Consider the following 20106-nt stretch of genomic DNA (forward strand, 5'->3'; position numbering starts at 1 on the left):
CACATATTAAACACTATTTGGCTTCAGCTATTCAAACACAATCCTTCAAGAAACCTAATTCCAATGTCTGAGCCCACTTGTTTTCCTTAGAGCCGGTGACAATAGCCACAACATTTTAAAAAAACATGTAACTGTATGTATTTTCATTAGGCAGGACCATACAGCACTGAATGAGAGCAAATTTGACTTGGAAAGTTGTCTATTAGTCAGCTACCAAAAAGTAAAGCTTATAATCATCATAAATATTCAAGTTTACATTTCTGCCTGTTGTATTTCGTATTTACAGCTCTATATTTCCAGGATGCATTAAGACATCCTAATGATGTTTGTTTGTGTGTGTAGGAAAGACAATTGACTAGTTGTATTACAACAAATTGCAATATTGGGTTACATGAGTGTATGAGATCCATCATCCCTTCAGCCAGGCATTATTCTGCACTTTCTGAGTTTAGGGCAGGGATCATCAACTAGATTCAGCCGGGGGTTGATTTGTTCTTGAGCGGATGGTCTGGGGGCCGGAACATAATTACAAATAATTTGTAGACCGCAAATTGACCGCAAGAAGCCCAAACAGTTATAATGTTTGACTAAAACATAATAATTTCAAACCTTGCTTACATTTGTATACGATCACGTGTATCTCTATTGTGCGTGGGAATACTTGAGAACAGATTTCTTATATTAAAATAACTTGCAGCTGATTTCCCGGTGTTTTTGCAGTCTTTTATGTCCAACAACGAAAATTATACCAACATTTGTATTTATTTATTTATTTTTGCTCAGAAAAATCGGGGGTCCATCACACCACCCTGCAGTGGTTTATGGGGTGTGGGTCACAATATCTTTCAATCTAACCACTTTTGCCGTCAAATATTTTTACACAACCATCCATTTCATAAATGGGAAGGGTTAGGGTGTCTCACAAATGTGTGGGCCTTGCCATTAGCCTAGTAAAATAAGGTTGATTCAATCAATTTCCCCCAAAAAATGGTGACATCACCAATATGTGCATAGTATGGTGCGTCTCAAAAACTCTCTTATCCCACCCCTTCGCTAACCTTTCTCTGACTGCTGATGTGTAGCAAGCTACAAACGTGACGGCAGCAAAATGTTTAATTTCGTATCAAAAATACTTGTACTTTTCCTCGTGACTTTCCCATGTGGCCAGATGTCGTTCGGTAAGTAATTTACTATTTCGAATTTGCATTCTTCACTAGCAGTCCAGAGAGAGTTCATTGCAATATTGAAAACTTAGCAAAGTTAACATTGACGTGGCATAATGCAGTTTTTCATTTAGTGATATAAAAAAAAATACTGCTTTGTCAGAAAGCTTCATGCTCAATATCCTTGTCTGATAAATTAAGTAAACAAATGCATTTAACACAAATTATAGGAGGAACATAAACCTTTGGGAAGCTCTCTCGATATAGGCGTATTGATACCTCGCATGCTTATGCAAATGCATAATTACCATAGATGTAGTTTTGTGGTTTAAGATAATAAGAAAACCTGATTATATTAATTTCCAATACGAAATGTCTCTGACAGGCAATATTGTTGCTCTACGCTGGGTTTCCCTATCTTCTATGGTGACGTGTCCCAGGATCGCCTTTCCGTTAGTGTTGATACATTTTAACACCGATGATGAGGCCTCTGAACGTTACGTTGTATCTTTCTGTTACATAGTGTTCCAATTCATTCAAAGGGCCTACTGCTAAATGATGACCAACTTTACAATTTGCTATCCAAAGTTGTATACAGCATTTTCGAATAATGATCAATCATAACATGACCCAGTTTTAGCCTTTAGCCTACACATTCATTGTGAACAGAGTATTGTAATACACCATCATTTTATTACACAATGAACGGATAAAGCTCTTCTCATGACCATTTGTATCAATTTACTGCTGTCACTATTTTACATTCATTTGATCCAATGTTTGTTTTTGGTGCAAGTGCTACCAGAGTTTTTCATCACAACTGTCATCAACTATTATAGTACCCTCAGGCACACAGGTTAAGCGGCTTCGCTCTCAGACAGAGGCTGCTTTTATACCAATTTATTTCACATGTATGTGTTAAAATGGATTCATCGCTAATGGATTCTTCTCTGTGTTGGGACAGGCCAGGTATCTGCAGAAGAGTCTACGGAAGACATCGCCCCACATGCAACAGTCGATGAGGAAGAGGAGGATGAGTTGCTGGTGGAGGAAGATCAGGTCCCAGGCTCAGTATGTGACGTTGTTCGAACTGGGATGAAAGCGGCTTCTATTGTCCCTGCCAAATGAATGTAAGTACTATTTTCTCAATTCAGTGCATTTAATCTAGTATCTTTCCATTGCATTTTGAAATCTCTCAGGAATCAGAAGATGACTTAGATGAAGATGCTGCAGTTGGAGATGTAACCTCTCACCCTGATGCTGACACCACCATCATATTTGTGACCGGGGAAGGTTAGTCTTGTCTTCCTTTATGGATACTCATATCGTTTTACTCAGTCATTCTGTGGTAAGTTAAAGGGAAATGTGCAAGACAGCATGGAATGGAATTATTCACATCAACGGTTTAATTTGTATATCATTGTGCCCTCCATCCAGAGTTCCCAGCCAATGAGATTGCGAAGTTCCTGGTGGGTTTCACCAATAAGGGAAGCCAGGATTTCACTGTCCATTCCCTGGAGGCCTCCTTCCGTTACCCTCAGGACTTCCAGTTCTACATCCAGAATGTGAGTCTGGGTTCTGGGACACATGATGCTTGCATGCCTCATCTGAGAAATAGAAAGTCCCATTGAAAACACACATCACTATCTAACACGTTATACATTATAATGGGGTTTGTAGTCTGTTTACTTCCAATTTATTAATAAATCTAACAATTACTAGAATATAAACTTCTTATAAAGCCTTTACAAACCCAATAACATATGTTACCCATAACAGAGCAATAGTAATGTTGTCTTTTTGTTGGTACTAACTCCGCCATGATTCGTTGGACAAAGCATATATTTTAAAATTGACATTTGTAGGGTTTTTGGCTAAACACCAAAAATAAGGTCTGTTGTAAACACAGGCTTAAGAGATCTTATACGTTTTGTTCTATGAAATCATCTTCATCAGCTAATGTCGCTTTTTGTGAATTTTGAAGCATTTATGCAATGGAAAAAGCACAAAAGGCTTCATAATTCATAAAGGTCATGTTAACCCTTAGCCTACAATTTCTGTGCCCCAGCTGAAATCGAATTAATATTTTTAAAAATCCCCTTCAAATCTGTCTGTTTAAGCTAGAGATATCTGTTTCTTTCTTTACATGGGCTGCGTCTCAATTCACCACATCCGCCGATATCGCCCTTCCGAATCTGCGGTGAAGGGTGGCAGAGCTAGAGCGGTGTTTGTTAGACCATGAAACATCCCGAAAATCGGTCTTCTCAGAAGAACGACTGAACAGTTTGGCCTACAAAGTATTATGACCCCTTTATGGTGATGAGACGCTCACGAACACAGTGGTGTTTTCCGTTTTGCTCTAGGACGCCCACAAGCCTTATAAGACTTGTCTTAAGGTCCCTGGTACCAGTTTAAAAAATGAATGGAACTACAGTATGGAGATGGTTTACTGCCATCTCCAGGGGATAAATACTGTACATAAATTGTTTCCTGATTTTCCTTATCGCTCAGATGTAGGACAGACGCAGCAGAACGAACTTCCTTTAGATGTTTTTTTTTTTTACTATCTGTTGTTCCATATAGTGAATCTATTATTCATTGTGTTTCTATTGGCTAATGGCAGTATGCCAAATTCGATGTTTCATCCAATAATTTTTGTAGACTTTTTTTTGTTACCTGAAGGGGTCTTAGAATTAAAAATCAAATAACTAAATGATCCTTGGTGTGACCATCTTAAAAAAGTCCATATGTTAACAAATATAGAAAATAAATACCTTGAGTTGGAACCCCTCCCCCCTCAGAACAACCTCAATTCGTCGGGGCATAGACTCTCCAATATGTCAAAAGCATTCCGCAGGGATGCTGGCTCATGTTAACTCCAATGATACCCACAGTTGTGTCAAGTTGCCTGGATGTTCTTTGGGTGGTGGAGCATGCTTGATACACACCGGAAACTGTTGAGTGTGAAAAACCCAACAGCATTGCAGTTCTTGACACAAACTGGTGTGCCTCACACCTACTACCATACCACATACACAATCCATGTATCAATTGTCTCAAGGCTTAAAAATGATTCTTTAACCTGTCTCCTCCCCTTTATCTATATTTATTGAAGTGGATTTAACAAGTGACATCACCTAGATTCACCTGTTCAGTCTGTCATGGAAATAGAGGGTTGTGTTAATGTTTTGTATACTCAGTGTACATGGAATACCCTGTAATGCAGTTTTGGGAACTTTCTGCTATTGTTGATCAGAAAAGTAGATGTTTTTGGTATCTAGTTCACAGCCTTGCCCCTGAGCACTGTGGTCCAGCCCCAGCAGCAGGCCTCCTTTGAGTACTCCTTCATACCTGCTCAGTCCATGGCTGGTCGTCCCTTCGGCCTGGTCATCCTACTCAACTACCAGGACAGTGAGGTGAGACTAGATTGATTGGTTGATTGATTGATACATTATTATTAGAGTGTCTTGCATCTTCAAGATACCCAGCCCAGGGTTCTTGACTAGATGTTCAGAAATCCCTTGGAATGTATGGGCTGAGGCGCTGATCTTGGGTTTTGACTGTTACGCAGGGCAACGGTTTCCAGATGGCCATTTACAACCAGACCATCACTATCGTTGAGCTGGAGGAGGGACTGGATGGAGAGACGTAACCATTTCTTTGCATACATCAATTATATTTTTATACTTGTATTTGGTTCAATTAATTTATGTCAGGTACATTTGTTTAAATATGGTAACAAATGTTATATTGTCGATATGATTATTTTGTCGATATTACACATTTAGCTTTGTTTCTCCTCCAGAATGTTCATGTACATCTTCCTGACTGGATTAGTTGTCTTGGCGATCTTTGGCATGTACCAGGTGCTGGAGTCTAGGACAGTACGAGTCTTCTCAACATTTTCATCTAAATTGTGATATTCTAAAATATCTCCAGCTCTTTACATGGGGTGGTGAATGTTACATAAAGAAATAGCACCTGGATAAATTAAGTGATGACCTATGTTGTGCAGAGGAAGAGGCTCCCAGTGAAGGTGGAGACGGGCACCGGTGGGATGAACGATGTGGACATCAGCTGGATTCCCCAGGAGACCCTCAACATCATGAGTAAGTTGAGCTTTGTCATGAGCTTGGATACTCTGCCATAGCTTTTCCTCCTGAGTGCAGGGAGACAAATCCATACTCTGCTTATGCAACCACTTTTTTGGAAGCGTACTTTGGTTGAAAAGGCATCCTATTTTTTCATCTTGTCTGTGCAGGGATGAATATCAACTCAAATTTCTACATCTCTCTCTGTTTCTCTCTTTGTCTCTCTTTTACAGGCAAGGCATCGGCATCCCCTAAAGCCTCCCCGAGAAAATGCACTAAGAGAGCGGCTGGAGTAGATCAATAAATCATTCCATGATGTGGCCATCTTCATATCAATGTCCACCAGGCCCATGTTCAATGCCCATGCCATCACAAGCTCCAACAACCCAACCAACATCAACCTCTGGGCGGACCTAGTTAGTTACTCAAGAGCTTTTCCGATATGCCCCCGATACGTAGGCCTACACCAAACGTTCTTGGACTGAAGAAAGTGGTGTCATGAATGTGTCCCATTTAGACACCACTCCAGCTGGACATTTTGAGACTGATATAAGACTAAAGACTGAGTAAATGGATCACCATGCCAGATCCATGAAAGATGGGTAAGACGTGGAGTGTTATACATGCCAAAGAAACCAGTAATGCTACACCAAGTATTTCAATCATCTTGTTTTTTGTTGTTGTACTTTTTGTAATGAATGCTTTAATTTCTGAAGTATTACGATATTAAGGGTTTTGTTCTATTTCATTCTGTGCCTCACGACTCTCTCAGTTCGTCTACACAGTCAGGAATTGAGATGGTGACCTCAAAGTTCTTCCAAGGGAAGGTTTTCCTTGTTCATGTCATACTTTGAAATATCATAAAGCTGCTGTGAAATGCTCATTGAAGAGAATTTAGAAAGTAAAGTCCACCCGCTACCAAGTTACATTGTTAAATATGAATGATGCAACTGTATTTCAAACATGACTTGCTGTCAGTGTCAGGTTACATTTTATCCCAGACCATATACCACCATAAATGTACCTACAGTACATTGGTGAAATGCTGTAATTTAAAAAAAATAAAAAATAAAAGGTCAAAAAATCTGGATAAGAAATGTGTTCACTTTCTTGAAATATTTGCCTTTTTTCTTTTCTTAAAGTTGAAGTGATGTTCTTTCGTGCCACAATGTATGATGTTCTGAAATAAGCACATTAATTGGTCTTTTGATTTTGCTCAGTATTATTCTCCGAAGAAAAAGATGACTGGTGTCAGATAAACAGGGAACCGACTGAGGAGACCAAATATGTACCAATGGGCTATTTGTCTGTTTACTGTCAGCAAATGAGAAACATGGGATGGCACTAAACGTATCTCTGGCGCGGAACGTCAATGAGGTGAGTGAGAGAAGCGCTCGGAGAGGCAGCACGCACGAATTGAGCAGGTAACGTCACGGTTGTTCCATTCGTTTTGATCGAGAATAAACTGCAACTGATTCGGCAAATGTTAATCGCCTCCTGTTAACACATATATGCCGCAACAAGTCATTTATTTTGATTGATTCATTTTACTTCGCTTTGATTTTATCTCAATTTTATGAGCGATTCTGTTGGATCCCACAGATGGCGCAAGGCACCCTCCGCTGGGTTTGATATGGGATATGGGATTTACGTCGGTGAAGATTTCAAGATTTTGTGCATTTATTGCATTAGGTAAGGCTGGATAAAGTATCATTTTAGATTTATTGGTAGAACAATACTTTTTCGTATTGCACGTTTTATAATATCTTGGATGAAATATGTAATATTTTATTAATTAAGGGTGTAGTCTAAATTTAGATGTTGCATACAGGGTGAGAATAGAGTTGAATTATTTGACAGTGACGAGCCCTTTTCATATTTGAAGAGGTTATCAATAACTCATCATCCCTCAGGTGTGTTGTAGGATAGATTTTGGAGTGCTTTAAAGATCTTTGGCCAAAAATAGACTTGCAGAGTTGTGTTGATGTATAAAGCATGTATTAATGCACAAATAATTGAAAGCAAATGACAACAAATATTTTAAGTAGTGTCACTTACCCTACATCTGGCATTCTTGTTTAATAAATTAATCCCATGCATTCACTCAGAACATAAGTATTTATGCAATGTCTGCACATATGCACATATGTCCATATCCATTCTGTTAAATTAAACAATTATTCCTGGTTTTAAACTTTTTGAACCTGTGCAAGCTGAATCATATTGGTGTACTATAACAATATTCATATTGAACAAATAGTAATATAACCACTGCCTACCTTACATCTAGCAAGGCGTTGCTTTTGGCAGGGGGCAATGGATTGAATGTGAGACAGCCTACAGTGCAGTGGGACTTGGGAATTGAATAGATTTCTTGAAAATGATCCAGGCAAACCAACAAAATCTAGGAGCAGTTGGTCTTTCTTCAGAATCCCAATATAACCCAATCCCTGATTAATTTCAATGTTTTCTATGCTTTTAAAGCGATCATTTCAAGCTGATGTCCCAGACAGTGGCTATTACAGTGACCTTTGATACCTTATCCCTGACCCTAAGCAATCAATAAGTGAGTGTGAGAGAGGAGGGAGATGAGAGAGAATTATGACAATCATTCTCACAGGTGCTGATTGTATCTAAATCACACTGTCCAAGCAGGCCAAATATCTCCCATGCAACCCTCGTCATTAAAACTACATTGAGAGGCAATTTGGAATGACTGGAAGAAAAATGTATCCTGCCAAATCTCCTAAAGTCCTGGGAGGGATGCTGAGGGCTGATAGTCCTCTGTTTCCTCCATTTTAACTCCAAGAACAACATAGAAGGAGGGTGACCTACTTTTGGCATCCTCCCATTTGTTTCAGAAGACACCCTTTGCTTCAAATAGGGAGGTAGATACATATCTAGATAAAGGTGATACAAGAGCCTATTGTTGTTCTATCATGACATAAAACAATTATATTTGGCCTCTGTAAGTGCAATGCCTGAAATGTACAACGAAACTTATGAGAACAAAGGGGAATTCTTTCCTTAATGCATTTGAATGTATTTTTCTTTCTGTGTTTTGCAGTGTCCCTGACTGTGGCAAGAGTCTCAGCGGCAGATGTGAAGTGTGAGAATATTTACAGGGACTTCTCTGACTGTGTTCTGGAGTTGGGGGAGAGCATGGATAACTACCAAGAGAATGTGACCAGCGAGATGGGAGTGGAAGCTGTGTGCAGGTGAGAGGGGTGTGTGTGTGTGCAGGGGCGGACTGGGACAGGGACTGGGACAATTCGGCCCTGACATTTTCTCCACACTAGCCCATATCACCCTGCCAACTCAAGAATTCAAGAAATACGTTTTTCCATCTAACATGTCCAAGCAGGAATGCATGATTCAATATATTTTAATCTGCATCCTAATCCAGTGACAATTAGACTACAGGCTCGTTGCTATATTTTACTGTCAGAATAGCACTCCAGAATTTCCAATGATTTTCAATAGAGATGAATGTAATTCATCTTTAGGTGCACTATCATAGGCTAATTAATTTGGGGTTCAACACCAAAGGAAGTAAAAACTCAAAACACATTAACTAGATCGCTAACTTAATATAATACTTACTGCTAGTAGCCATGTATACTCAGTGGCCAGTTTATTAGGTACACGATCCCGTACACAAAAATGGTTTGCTCCTACAGACAGTGAGTCATGTGGCCGTGGCTTGACACCTGCCTGGGGTCAACAGTACAGTCTGGTGTCGGTGGTTTAATGGTGTGGGGAATGTTTTCCTGGCACACGTTAAGTCACTTGATACCAATAGAGCAACGTTTGAACGCCACACCTTATAGAATCCATGCCCTGAAGAATTCAGGCTGTTCTGGAGGCAAAGGGGGGTCCAACCAGGTACCTAATAAACTGGTCACTGTGTATTTATCTAACAATAAATGTAAAGTCCTAAAACAAATGTGTAAGCTACATGTCTCATAGCTACTAGGTGTGGGCTATGAGACCTTGCTATTATCATTTTTTAATAGGCCTATGCCCTGGCCAGTGCGCATTTTGCACACACGCAGCTCCATATCAAATATATTGGTTGTAAAATAGTTGCTATTGAGCTGAATATTGAGAGATGAGAAATAAAAAGTATACGGACCCGAAAGCTGAGACCCTCATCTCTTCGACAGGGACAAGGGGACAAAGCTTCCAAAGCTGTGTTTTCCCCGCAATTGCATTTAAAATGTTATACCATCAAAACGCCTAGAGGGCGAGGAGAATGGCTCGCACATCAAAGCAGCAGGCCCCAGCGAGGACACAGGCACAGGGGCAGGGCAGACACTTTCATTACAGGAATCATGTTGATAATGCACTTTACTGTTTGAACAAATCATGGTTTTAGCTGCGTGAGGTGACAATGTAGAATGTGCTCTTTCTATGTTTGTAGGCACCCTCTTCATTTTTTTACGATCCATGATCTTGGATGTCGAACTGATGACAGAGTCGAGCAGGTCTCTTTGCTCATGACTTTGAATGTGAGTTTGTTTGATCTCAGCTCAGCTTATCAGAAAACCAGGCTGGCCTATCTTGGTAGGAAGGCTGGTTGTTTCCCACTGATCTGCCAAATGCTCACTAGCGATTACTATAACAGAGAACAGGCCCATGAGCTACCGGCCATGTCACCTTTTAATGGTTTTATTTTTATGTAAAAAAATATATTTTTGAGTGTGTCAATTTCAACTAGCCTACCCAACTAAAAAATGGTCCAGCCCATCTGGCTTCTGCCAGAATTGGCAGATGGCCAATCCGCCCCTGTGTGTGCGTATTTGTGTGTGCAATGTACAGCATCCTCTATCCATCTGCACTTACTGTACGTCTGCGTTTGCAGTGCACCAGGATCTCATGGAACCTGATTACTCTTACGACCATATAGGCAGATTGAACATATATAGAACAGTGTCTGTATTTTACCAAGCATTCTCCTTCTGCTTGTGTATATCAGATATTGTATTGAAATCCAGCGAGGTGTGTACCTTGCGGAAGAACAGTGGAGAGAATAAAAAGATGCTGTAACCTCCGAGGGAGATAGCAGAAATGAATGGTGCTGAAACACAGCCACTGTACTGAATAATTTATGACTTTGCTGCAGCAGTAATGAAATTCTGAGGCCATCTTTTTTTTTTTTTTACATTGTTAATGTGTGCATTCCATTACTATAGTACAGTATATTACTGCCTAAAGCTTACACAGGCCTTGCCTTTCCTGGGTGAAAAATGTCCCCTTGCAGCGTCAGCTCTTTTTTCTAATCTAATTTCTGTGGCTAAAGGAGGGTTGATTTGCAAAACGCAATCATTTACAGTGTTGCTCGACAGTAGTATAAAAACAACAATTCAAAACAATAATACAACAAACAATACTCCTATAAGACACCTTCAGCCATGTGTTACAGGAGAGCTTTGAAGCCTTGCATGTGCGCCGATTAAAGTGCCAGATAAATCAAACCAATAACATTCTTGAATCCAATAGATTGTAACCAATAGCATGTTTTCATGTCAAATATGAATGAGGCAATGTATGTGTCGGTGGTAAAAGGGCTTTATCAAATACATTTGATTGATGGATCTTTCACCCCTAGCCACTGGGAGGCGTTCCACACGTGTGCCCTGACGGCACTGTCCGGGTGTCAGGAGGAGGTGGGCTCCATCTGGGAGACCCTGAAAGAAGACTCCAGGAAGATCCGCTTCCAGGGCAGCCTCTTCGACCTGTGCAGCCCCAGCTCGGCCCCCAGCCTGCGCTCGCTTCTATCCCCTCTACCCCTGCTGCTCCTAGGCTTGCTGATCCTGGGAGGGCCCATCTGGCCATCCACATAGATGGGGAAGCCTCCCTCCTCATCGCTCCCAACCCCATGCACTCTCACATTCCCCGGGGTGGCCGGCTGCATCCTGAGCACATCTGAAAACTGAAGCCAAGGATTGGGGGGGGGGGGGGGGGATCAGTGAGTAGAGAATGAATATGGATTAAGGTTAGCACACAGAGCCATGTCTCTATGGAGACGCCATAGACATCTTTGGTACTGGGTAATTAGAAGGCTATGATATCACAGAGCCATTGATGTCTGTGGAGAGACGGAGGGATACCGATCGCTCTGGGTTACCCACCATAGATGTCTATGGCACTAGGTAATTTAGAAGGTTATGTTATCAGGGCCTTAGATATTAATGTCATCATTATTGATGAGTCTGGATAAAAATACACACCCAATACCCAAGCAATTGTAATGAAAACCTATTACAGTATACGCCTATGAAAAAAGCAATTTTAAAGCAATTGGTCAATTTTGTTGACAATCAAGTGAATTCTTTCAACTTTGACCTTTTGACCCCTACACACCAGCCCAATGTTTGGTGTTGCATGGCTGCTATAATGACACCAAAAAGGCATTTTTCCATATTTTTGCTCTGTTAAACAATTTCTTTGGTCATCCTGTTACAGTAGGTGCTGTTAAAGTCAGGCAATGCTGTTAACTGAAAATATTGTTCCTTGCTTTATTATGCACTTTACAGTAAAATGCCTAATTTACCGTTAGTCATTGTGGATAGTTATTCTACCTGAAAATGGTATCTGGTTATGTGAGAATCTTCAGTGTTGTTTTATGAATCTGTCCTGTATGGAAGCCCAAGTGTATGGCTGTCAATTCATTTGATATCATTGAGTCCATAACAACTATACACAAGCGTACACAGTTCACGTCAAAGCACATTCAACTTTACAATAACACAGCTTACTGAGTAGAAATAAATACAAGAGACTTTATTATGAAAGCTAAAATATATAGGACTTAAAGTGGTACTCCAGTCTCCTTTTCACCTCAGTTAGCACCTGATTTATAAAATAAAAAAAGGCACATCTAAATATGTGGTCAAAATCTGTCATGACATAGCACAAGTGGGGGGGTGGGCCTTTCCTCTTTTGTTCTCTATTGCTCCTCTACTGTTCCTCAAGCAAGGAGGAGGCCGATGACATCACGGAATCCCATCAGACCAACTCCTTAAATGCCCTACTCCTCAAAGTTTTACCCTTTAGTGTGCATACTTTACTGTATTTATACTTGGGATGTATCTTTTCAACAGTAAACGTTAAAACAAATTGCTGGAGGACATCTTTAAGTTAAGGATTCTCTTAGGGTACCACCCTGCATTGTTAGCCCTAATGCCTCAGTGCAATACAGTATTTGATGTTGTCAACAGCTGCAATATATCATCAAACTGAGTCAATATAAATATGCAATTGAAGTCATTAAGTCATTTTCTAGCAATATATTGTACTGTTAGTGTATAGGTTTTCTGTTACTGTGCTCTAACCAAATGGGAAATTAGGGGTGAATGCTGACTTAGTGCTCAGACTTTTGCGCAAATCTCTCAATCAAAATCTCCACACACTACTTCAGCCCACACAGGATAATTCTTCTTCTTTTCTTTTGTACCTTTCCAACATGATCTATAGTATGGATCTCTCTCTGCATGGTTGTGTCTAGATATTAGGCTAGATATTCAGTTTAGAATCCATTCCCAAGAGACATAATCCTCCGTAAGCATGTTTGTACTGGTTGTCCTCCACACCTAGTCTGTGCTCCTGAATGTGGTAGCATTCTGTCACCCAATCTGTGTGCCTGGTGCCAAGTGTCCATTATTATTTTTGAACAGCAATGAGTTTCGCATGAGCAATATGTGTTGTAAACACTTTATGGAGTGACTACTTTCCTTTTCCGTGAGATCGGCAGCTAACGAAAGCATGAAAAATATCACATTATTTAAGGGAGATATCATAATCACCAAGTATATTACTATACATGTATGACTGACTGATTATTGAATTACCACAGAGAATTACCACAGAGAAAAATACATCAGTAAACACTACAGAATGTAAGAATTCAATATGTATGTGGCCAACTACAGAGTACATTATTTACAAAAAGCCTGCATTAAGTATTGTATTGCAACGTAATGTGTTTGAAATAAAGTATGAAGTTTGAAATATGACATTCTGTTTATACATGCATGACCACACAGAGGGGATCTACTAATTCAAGATCACTCGCTTCTTCTCAGATACTCTGTATATTTTCCATCACAATCATAGAGAACAGATAGATTCTAGGCACCAAGAGTTTTTGTTGATACGATGTCACTCCTCTGCTTCCCCACACGTTTCTTTTTTTAGTCATCTCGTGGCTAGGTGCTAATGAGGACTGGATCCAGTACATAACAGCCCAGTCGCCAATCAGCCGCTCGTTAGTGGGCTCCCATCTGTTCTCCCCCACCTGGCCACAAAGAGAGCAGAGAGGGAGTAGGGGAAGAGGCAGAGGGTCCAGCAGGGCTCAGGGCCCCCGGGGCTCCCCCATGGGAGGCTAACATCCATGTGTGGTGGTAGTGTAAGCCCCTCATTATGTTGCCTCCTCCATCGCTGACATTTCTTCAATCCAGTGTACATCTCCCACAATATCCCACATTACAATACACACAATCACTTTTTTTGTGTGTCAACGTTAGTAGATATCATAAGAAAGTAGGCTTGTATTGCATGTTACAGTATGTATCTTCTTCCTTGTACTGTCATGTAATGTGCTGGTGAATAGAAATCGGATGACGAGTAACGACTGAATATTCAGATCTATGTTATTGATGAAAAGTATAAATAATCTTAACATTGGTTCCAGTGATGGAAGAAGTATAAACTATTGAATTGCACTTACTTACAGACACATTTTTCAAAGTATAAGAACATTAGATGATCCATGACTTTCCTTGGTGCTTATCGTCTACTGGTCTAATGGGTCCTCAGATCCTCAAAAAGTTCTACAGCTGCACCATCGAGAGCATCCTGACTGGTTGCATCACAGCCTGGTATGGCCACTGCTCGGCCTCCGACCACAAGGCTCTACAGGTAGTGCGTACGGCCCAGTACATCACTGGGGCCAAGCTTCCTGCCATCCAGGACCTCTTTACCAGGCGGTGTCAAAGGAAGGCCTTATGAAGCTGGTTGAGAGAATGCCAAGAGTGTGCAAAGCTGTCATCAAGGCAAAGGGTGGCTACTTTTGAAGAATCTCAAATATAAAATATATTCTGAGTTGTTTAACACTTTTTCAGTTACTACATGATTCCATATGTGTTATTTAAAAGTTTTGATGTCTTCACTATTATACAAATAAAGAAAAACCCTTGAATGAGTAGGTGTGTCCAAACTTTTGACTGGTGCTGTACATATTACCTGAAACCCCACCTCTTTCAGGAATACCTAGGATAGGATAAAGTAATCCTTCTCACCCCCCCCCCCCCCTTAAAAGATTTAGATGCACTATTGTAAAGTGGCTGTTCCACTGGATGTCTTAAGGTGAACGCACCAATTTGTAAGTCGCTCTGGATAAGAGCGTCTGCTAAATGACTTAAATGTAAATGATATTCATGTCCTCGACTAATCTGTACCCCCCCACATTGACTCGGTACCGGTGCCCCCTGTATATAGCCTCATTATTGTTATTTTATTGTTACTGTTCATTTTTTTAAACTTGAGTTTATTTAGTAAATATTTCCTTAACTCTTATATTTCTTAAAACTGCATTGTTGGTTAAGGGCTTGTAAGTAAGCATTTCCCGGTAATGTCTACCTACACCTGTTGTATTCGGCACATGTGACAAATAAAATGTGATTTGATTTGAATAGATTAAATCCACAACAAGAGCGAACTTTCAACAAATGCATTTACAATACTGCAGGCAATTATAGTTTCATTAGCTTTATTACATAAATGGCTTAAAATGTATATTTTTTAAAACAAGTTGTGGTTTAAAATCTGAGAAAAACCATCCCAGGAAAATCTGTGATGTGAAGAGAAGCACTCTTTGCTGTGACAATAAAACAAAAACAAAGGATTTGGTCTTAAAGGGCAACTCCACCACTTTTCAACCTCATATTAATTATCTCCAGCACCAATCCAGTATCTACATCTGTGAATACTGTGTCTTTTTGATGACATCATCAAAGGTTAAAACAGGTTTTTTTAAACAGTGATTTTTAAACTTTGACATTCGAGGTGAAGTGGGGTCCAAGAAAATACCCTCCCTCTTGGTTACTTTTAATCCTACCATGTGATGTCAGAGAGAAGCATTTTTTATTACCTTTTTTCTAATCGTTTTAACCACAGATCGCTTTCACATATGTAGACAATGGTACTGGAGAACATTAATGAGGTTGAAAAGTGGCAGAGTTTTCCCTTCGAGACTTCAAACGATCAAACTTACTAAGAGTTCAACAACTTGGTGATATAAAACCCCTTAGCACCAACGCTAGAGGAGAAAGTTGGTGTGGAAACATTACACTGCATAGTCCTGATTTCCACTGCAATTCAAATTAAACAGAAGTTCCGAATTAAGATAAAAAAATGTCAAAGGTCATAGCCTAGGTTATTTCTTTGTAAAAATAATTTTCAGACTATGAGAAGGAAAGAGAAAGTGTGTTGAAAATCAGCAGACAACCATTAACACTGAGCATGCTGCTTACTAAAGTAGGTTTACATTTAAACTTACCATAGACTAGCCATGGCACCAGCGAGCAGTCAGGCACACACAGTGACAGCATCCTGTCATAACACAGCTGGTGGCTGACAGACCATCTCCAGAGGGACCATCTGCTCTCCACAGCATCCCATCATATACACGCAACATTTTAAAACCAATAGCATCGTGCTGAGCGAGGAATGATTATCAGATACTTGCTGCTCCTGAAACACTACAGGATGTAAGAATTCAATATGTATGTGGTCTTTCAGAGACACCAACTACAGAGGACATTATTTACAAAAAGCCTGTATTAAGTATTGTATTTAAATTCTTAATTTCTGCTCCCATTACATGGCTCAGTAGGCCTACTTTCATGTGCTTTCTTGTCACGTTAACTTCCAAACGTTGATTGTATGGTTAAGCTTTGCTGATTCCGTTCATCTCTCAAACTCACATACTTTAATGAGGAATAAAATAGAACTCCATATTTGGTGATCTGTTCTTTACATGTATGACTAGTTTGTTATTGTACCATGTTCAATGTTTATCATTCAACTGGCTCAAATAAAGCTGCACTTTTTTCTCTCTCAACTTTATAGGACATAACCAAAAAGCATGTCCATGACAACCATTTCTCTATATTCATCAATTATGAAACTATTCAGATCTTTGTAACACTTTGTAACTAAACTCTGCTTCAAACGGTCTCAAAGAAAGTGGTATCTTAGTCTGTGGTTCAAGGAAGAAGTTAGCATTCACTCTTAGATGTGTAGTACATGTGTAAAAATTAATACAGCAACCAGAACCAATTCAGTTTATCTCCAAGTCCTTGAATCCACTGAGAGGAGTGCAATCTTCCAACTCTGAGCATCTCTGTCTCTAGATACAACTACTGTGTTACTGCAGCTCACTTCCCAGTCCCACCAAGTCTTTGGGCACAAATGTCATACCCCGCATCATACTGTACAGATAACTGTAGGTGAACAATTCACAGGGGGTAAGTCAGTGTCACAGAGTTGGGTCAGGTCAGAGGTTAGACTTAGGTCCACTGTTGACTGGGATGGCCCTGAGCTCCGTCCGCATGCACAGGTACTCTCCAATCACAGCCATCAGAGCCATGCAGGCCACGTTGACCAGCCACCAGGACAGGGCCGCCGGGAAGTGGGCGTTGTAAATCCAACAGCCTATCATGTGGAAGAAGTGCACAGTGACGGTGAAGTCCAGACACTGCTTCCCTCGGCGGATGAAGAACCACAGGCCCAGGGCACTGACGAAACAGGGAAACAGATGCACGATGAAGGACAACATGACTCAAAACAGGTTGATCTTTCAATTGAAGTGCGTGTGTAAATGTAAAAAAATAAATAATGTTTTATTCATAGCTCATAGTTAAGTAAAATTACCAAACATTAAAGGGATACTTTGGGATTTTGACAATGAGGCCCTTTATCTACTTCCCGAGTCAGATGAACTCATGGATACCATTTGTATGTCTCTGTGTCCAGTGTGAAGGAAGTTAGAGGTAGTTTCGCGAGCAAATGCTATCTAGCAATGACTGGATGTCTATAGTATGTAGTAGCATGCTTCCAGTCATTGCGCTAACACTAGTTAGCAATTGGTCAAGCGCTAGTTAGCAACTTCTTTCAAACTGCATTTAGAGACATACAAATGGTATCGACGACTTCATCTGACTCTGGGGAAGTAGATAAAGTATCTCTTTAAGATTATAGTCTATTATAGAGCATAATTAATTATTGACCTCATAATAAGCCAGCCTTTCATCAGTGGTACATGACTAGACTTCTTCATACCAGTGAAGTGTTGAGTGAACATGTAGCACTCAGATTTAGGCCAGGGAGCCCAAAATAAATGTTAATTGTGTAGATACTCCTCTAAGAAAACAAAATGGTCCAAACCTCATGTCTCTATCATAAAAAGTTATTGGAGTTTTTACCCTTGTAGGATGGCCAACATTAGGGTGACTAAATCAATTGAGACTAGACAAATAAGTGGTCAAACATTTTGGAAAATAGCATTGCGTCACCTAGGCTGGACGCTATGCAACAGGCTCACCGTTGAATTCATGTTTCTTCTCAAATCCGGAGGATGTAAACAATTCAAAGGTAAAATAGACATTATTTTGAGACGAGATATGTAGTATTTTTATATTTTAGTAGACGTTTTCATATTCATGTGAAATTCCTGTTCTTTTAAGAAGATTTATCACAAAATCTCTGAAATGTCAACGAAGCACTGAGCATACGGCAAGTTCTTTATTTTCAAAGCCTTTTACATTTTATTCAGCACGTCATGCTAATTTAGCTTTTTGCGACCAACGGAAACAACTTTGCAGATGACCACAACATTTAAAATCATCAAAAAGTCCCTGTGAGAAAGCGCACCGCTCTCTCAAGAGCTCCAATGTATTAGCTTACGAAATCGGACCTTTTGGATATAATGTTAATGATATGTTAGAGAAGGACTCCGCTGAACAACTCAGAACATTATAATCATATTTATCTTGGTAAAATGCATTTTATAACATAAGGAAGTGAAATTTCATCACCAAATCGCACTTTCACCCAGAGTGGTTGGACAACATAGCCTCTGCAGAAGTTAGGGCATTCATACTTCTTGCACTTTGAGGAGCAGAGCTACTGTCAAGGAAAGGAGTTTGTGTTTATGCACGACATACCACCCTCACCTAATCATGTCAATGTGGTGCTATATGGAGCCCTCGCATGGTCGCAATGCAGACTTTGATTTGGCCTCCGCAGTCCTTCGGAGGCCCCCATTTGCATCAGATGTACGGAGCCGTATCAAGCATAAATCAACTTTTAGGCCCATTCACTTACCAGGTAAGTGAGTTCAAGATGAATGCCATCATTGAGAGTCTGCCCTGCATTGTTGCAAAACCAAGAACCTGCAAGCATAGAGCCATGTTATGAATCAGTCCACTGTCAACTCAAAATAATAAATAGAAAATCATCTAGGACACACCTCATAACTGAAGATCTGGTCCAACGATCTGTTGGTTTGTACGAGACTATCCACTCCAGCCAGCCACAGACCCAGAAAGCTGTAGTAGATGCATTGCATCAACACAATCTGGGACAAGATGAGGACCGGGTCCCAGATGTAGCTGCGGAAATGACTGCCCATTCCAACGCTTAAGGAGGGGACACAGGGAACCCCGAGCAGCTGACAATTAGTGCAAGGCTACTCCTCTGATGTATAAGGAGTCAGTGACTCAAGACCTGAAATGAAATGGCAGATATTTCACATATTCATTTCAATTGAGTTAGCTAACTAGTACATGACGACCTAGCTAACTAGCTGGTATAAGCATTATTCTAGTTGGCTAGTTAGGCTAACAACATTGCTAGGCTTACTTGCCAACGAACTAGCTAACTGTTAATTATCTAATTAAGTGACAAACGCGTGTTTTACATGACCTCTTGTATAAAACATTTTAAAAATCTAGCTACTTGATAGCTGACCGACATTGGCTGACTGGCTTGCTAGCAGTACGTCAACAACTGGTTGATAGCTTCCTAGCTAGCTTTCCGGAAGATACCGACCCTACTATTTCGCTTGTTTACACTGATTGGGCTGCACTGAGGTCGGGACGCAATCATCATTAAGACACCTTTAGAGCTGGCGAGAGATACCAGTTGGAAAACGTACCTCAATACTGGGACGGCATATGCAATGTACTCAATGTTACGAATTTCACACTGCGCCATCGAGAAGATCTAAATACTTCAACTTTTTTTCCAGAATGAAGCCCTTTTCGTCATCATGTTAGCTACCAGTAGCCATTATGGAATGGCATGCTGTTTTGAACAACATAGGAACACTAATAGTATTTCAATCTTCTCCGTGGAGCAGTGTGGATAAAGGTACCCTTTGGAGTACAGTGGCATATCATATCATTGCATTGAGGTACGTTTTCCGAACCCATATCTTGCGCTGGCTCAATTGTGTCTTAATATTACCACGATGGCTTTCCGAGCTCAGTGTAAACAAGCTTAACCGTAGGGTCGGTGTCTTCTGCCTGGCAACCTAGCTAGCTACCTACCTAACATAACTAACTGTCTTGTTAGCAGTAGGTATTATTGACTTTACAAAGCGTCGCCTACTTTTACTGATATTCAATATCGAGTTGGAGTGTTAGGTAGTGAGATATCCAAAAGTACAACAGACATTAAATCCCACCATAAAGCTACGAGATAACCTGGAGCTGATGACGAATTACAGAAAACAGCAACACAATCGACCCGGAAGAGATGTTCCTCTATTTCACAAGAAAAGTATG

At 40.3% G+C, this 20106-nt stretch overlaps 3 protein-coding genes across 5 annotated transcripts; 2 read left to right on the plus strand and 1 right to left on the minus strand.

The window, feature by feature from the left end:
- Window positions 1-1039: 1039 nt before the first annotated feature.
- LOC115143684 (translocon-associated protein subunit alpha-like) lies at window positions 1040-6340 on the plus strand. 2 transcript variants are annotated; one of them, XM_029684156.2, is made up of 9 exons: window positions 1040-1178; window positions 2128-2234; window positions 2363-2456; window positions 2601-2728; window positions 4445-4579; window positions 4735-4811; window positions 4969-5047; window positions 5179-5272; window positions 5488-6340. In XM_029684156.2, exons 1-9 carry the CDS (start codon window positions 1109-1111, stop codon window positions 5556-5558), a joined length of 855 nt encoding a protein of 284 aa, XP_029540016.1. In that variant the 5' UTR covers window positions 1040-1108; the 3' UTR covers window positions 5559-6340. The 2 variants fall into 2 exon arrangements, with proteins under 2 accessions (XP_029540016.1, XP_029540017.1); XM_029684157.2 differs by having other exon boundaries at window positions 4969-5029.
- A 295-nt stretch (window positions 6341-6635) lies between these two features.
- Window positions 6636-11815, plus strand: LOC115143029 (neuritin-like). The gene is made up of 4 exons (XM_029683006.2): window positions 6636-6678; window positions 6857-6946; window positions 8322-8472; window positions 10866-11815. Exons 2-4 carry the CDS (start codon window positions 6895-6897, stop codon window positions 11098-11100), a joined length of 438 nt encoding a protein of 145 aa, XP_029538866.1. The 5' UTR covers window positions 6636-6678; window positions 6857-6894; the 3' UTR covers window positions 11101-11815.
- Window positions 11816-15009: 3194 nt separating this feature from the next.
- Window positions 15010-20097, minus strand: LOC115143034 (protein SYS1 homolog). Of its 2 annotated transcripts, none has more exons than XM_029683014.2 (4): window positions 20007-20097; window positions 18789-19045; window positions 18644-18711; window positions 15010-17055 (listed from the first exon to the last, which is right to left on the minus strand). In XM_029683014.2, the coding sequence occupies exons 2-4, from the start codon at window positions 18948-18950 to the stop codon at window positions 16815-16817; spliced, it is 471 nt and encodes a 156-aa protein (XP_029538874.1). In that variant the 5' UTR covers window positions 18951-19045; window positions 20007-20097; the 3' UTR covers window positions 15010-16814. The 2 variants fall into 2 exon arrangements, with proteins under 2 accessions (XP_029538874.1, XP_029538875.1); XM_029683015.2 differs by having other exon boundaries at window positions 19931-20059.
- Between the last annotated feature and the right edge of the window lie 9 nt (window positions 20098-20106).

The sequence above is a fragment of the Oncorhynchus nerka genome, linkage group LG15, assembly GCF_034236695.1.
Source record: "Oncorhynchus nerka isolate Pitt River linkage group LG15, Oner_Uvic_2.0, whole genome shotgun sequence".
Classification (NCBI taxonomy): Eukaryota; Metazoa; Chordata; class Actinopteri; order Salmoniformes; family Salmonidae; genus Oncorhynchus; species Oncorhynchus nerka.

Excerpts from the sequence above, each read along its gene's own strand:
- LOC115143034 (XM_029683014.2), bottom strand. The coding sequence starts at position 18,950 with ATGGGCAGTCATTTCCGCAGCTACATCTGGGACCCGGTCCTCATCTTG. Across the intron at positions 18,712-18,788 it reads ACCAGATCTTCAGTTATGAG|GTTCTTGGTTTTGCAACAAT; the intron begins GTGTGTCCTAGA and ends CTATGCTTGCAG. Across the intron at positions 17,056-18,643 it reads ATCTTGAACTCACTTACCTG|TGCCCTGGGCCTGTGGTTCT; the intron begins GTAAGTGAATGG and ends CTGTTTCGTCAG.
- LOC115143684 (XM_029684156.2), top strand. The coding sequence starts at position 1,109 with ATGTTTAATTTCGTATCAAAAATACTTGTACTTTTCCTCGTGACTTTC. Across the intron at positions 1,179-2,127 it reads ATGTGGCCAGATGTCGTTCG|GCCAGGTATCTGCAGAAGAG; the intron begins GTAAGTAATTTA and ends GTGTTGGGACAG. Across the intron at positions 4,812-4,968 it reads GAGGGACTGGATGGAGAGAC|AATGTTCATGTACATCTTCC; the intron begins GTAACCATTTCT and ends TTTCTCCTCCAG.
- LOC115143029 (XM_029683006.2), top strand. The coding sequence starts at position 6,895 with ATGGGATTTACGTCGGTGAAGATTTCAAGATTTTGTGCATTTATTGCA. Across the intron at positions 6,947-8,321 it reads TTGTGCATTTATTGCATTAG|TGTCCCTGACTGTGGCAAGA; the intron begins GTAAGGCTGGAT and ends TGTGTTTTGCAG. Across the intron at positions 8,473-10,865 it reads GGAGTGGAAGCTGTGTGCAG|CCACTGGGAGGCGTTCCACA; the intron begins GTGAGAGGGGTG and ends TTTCACCCCTAG.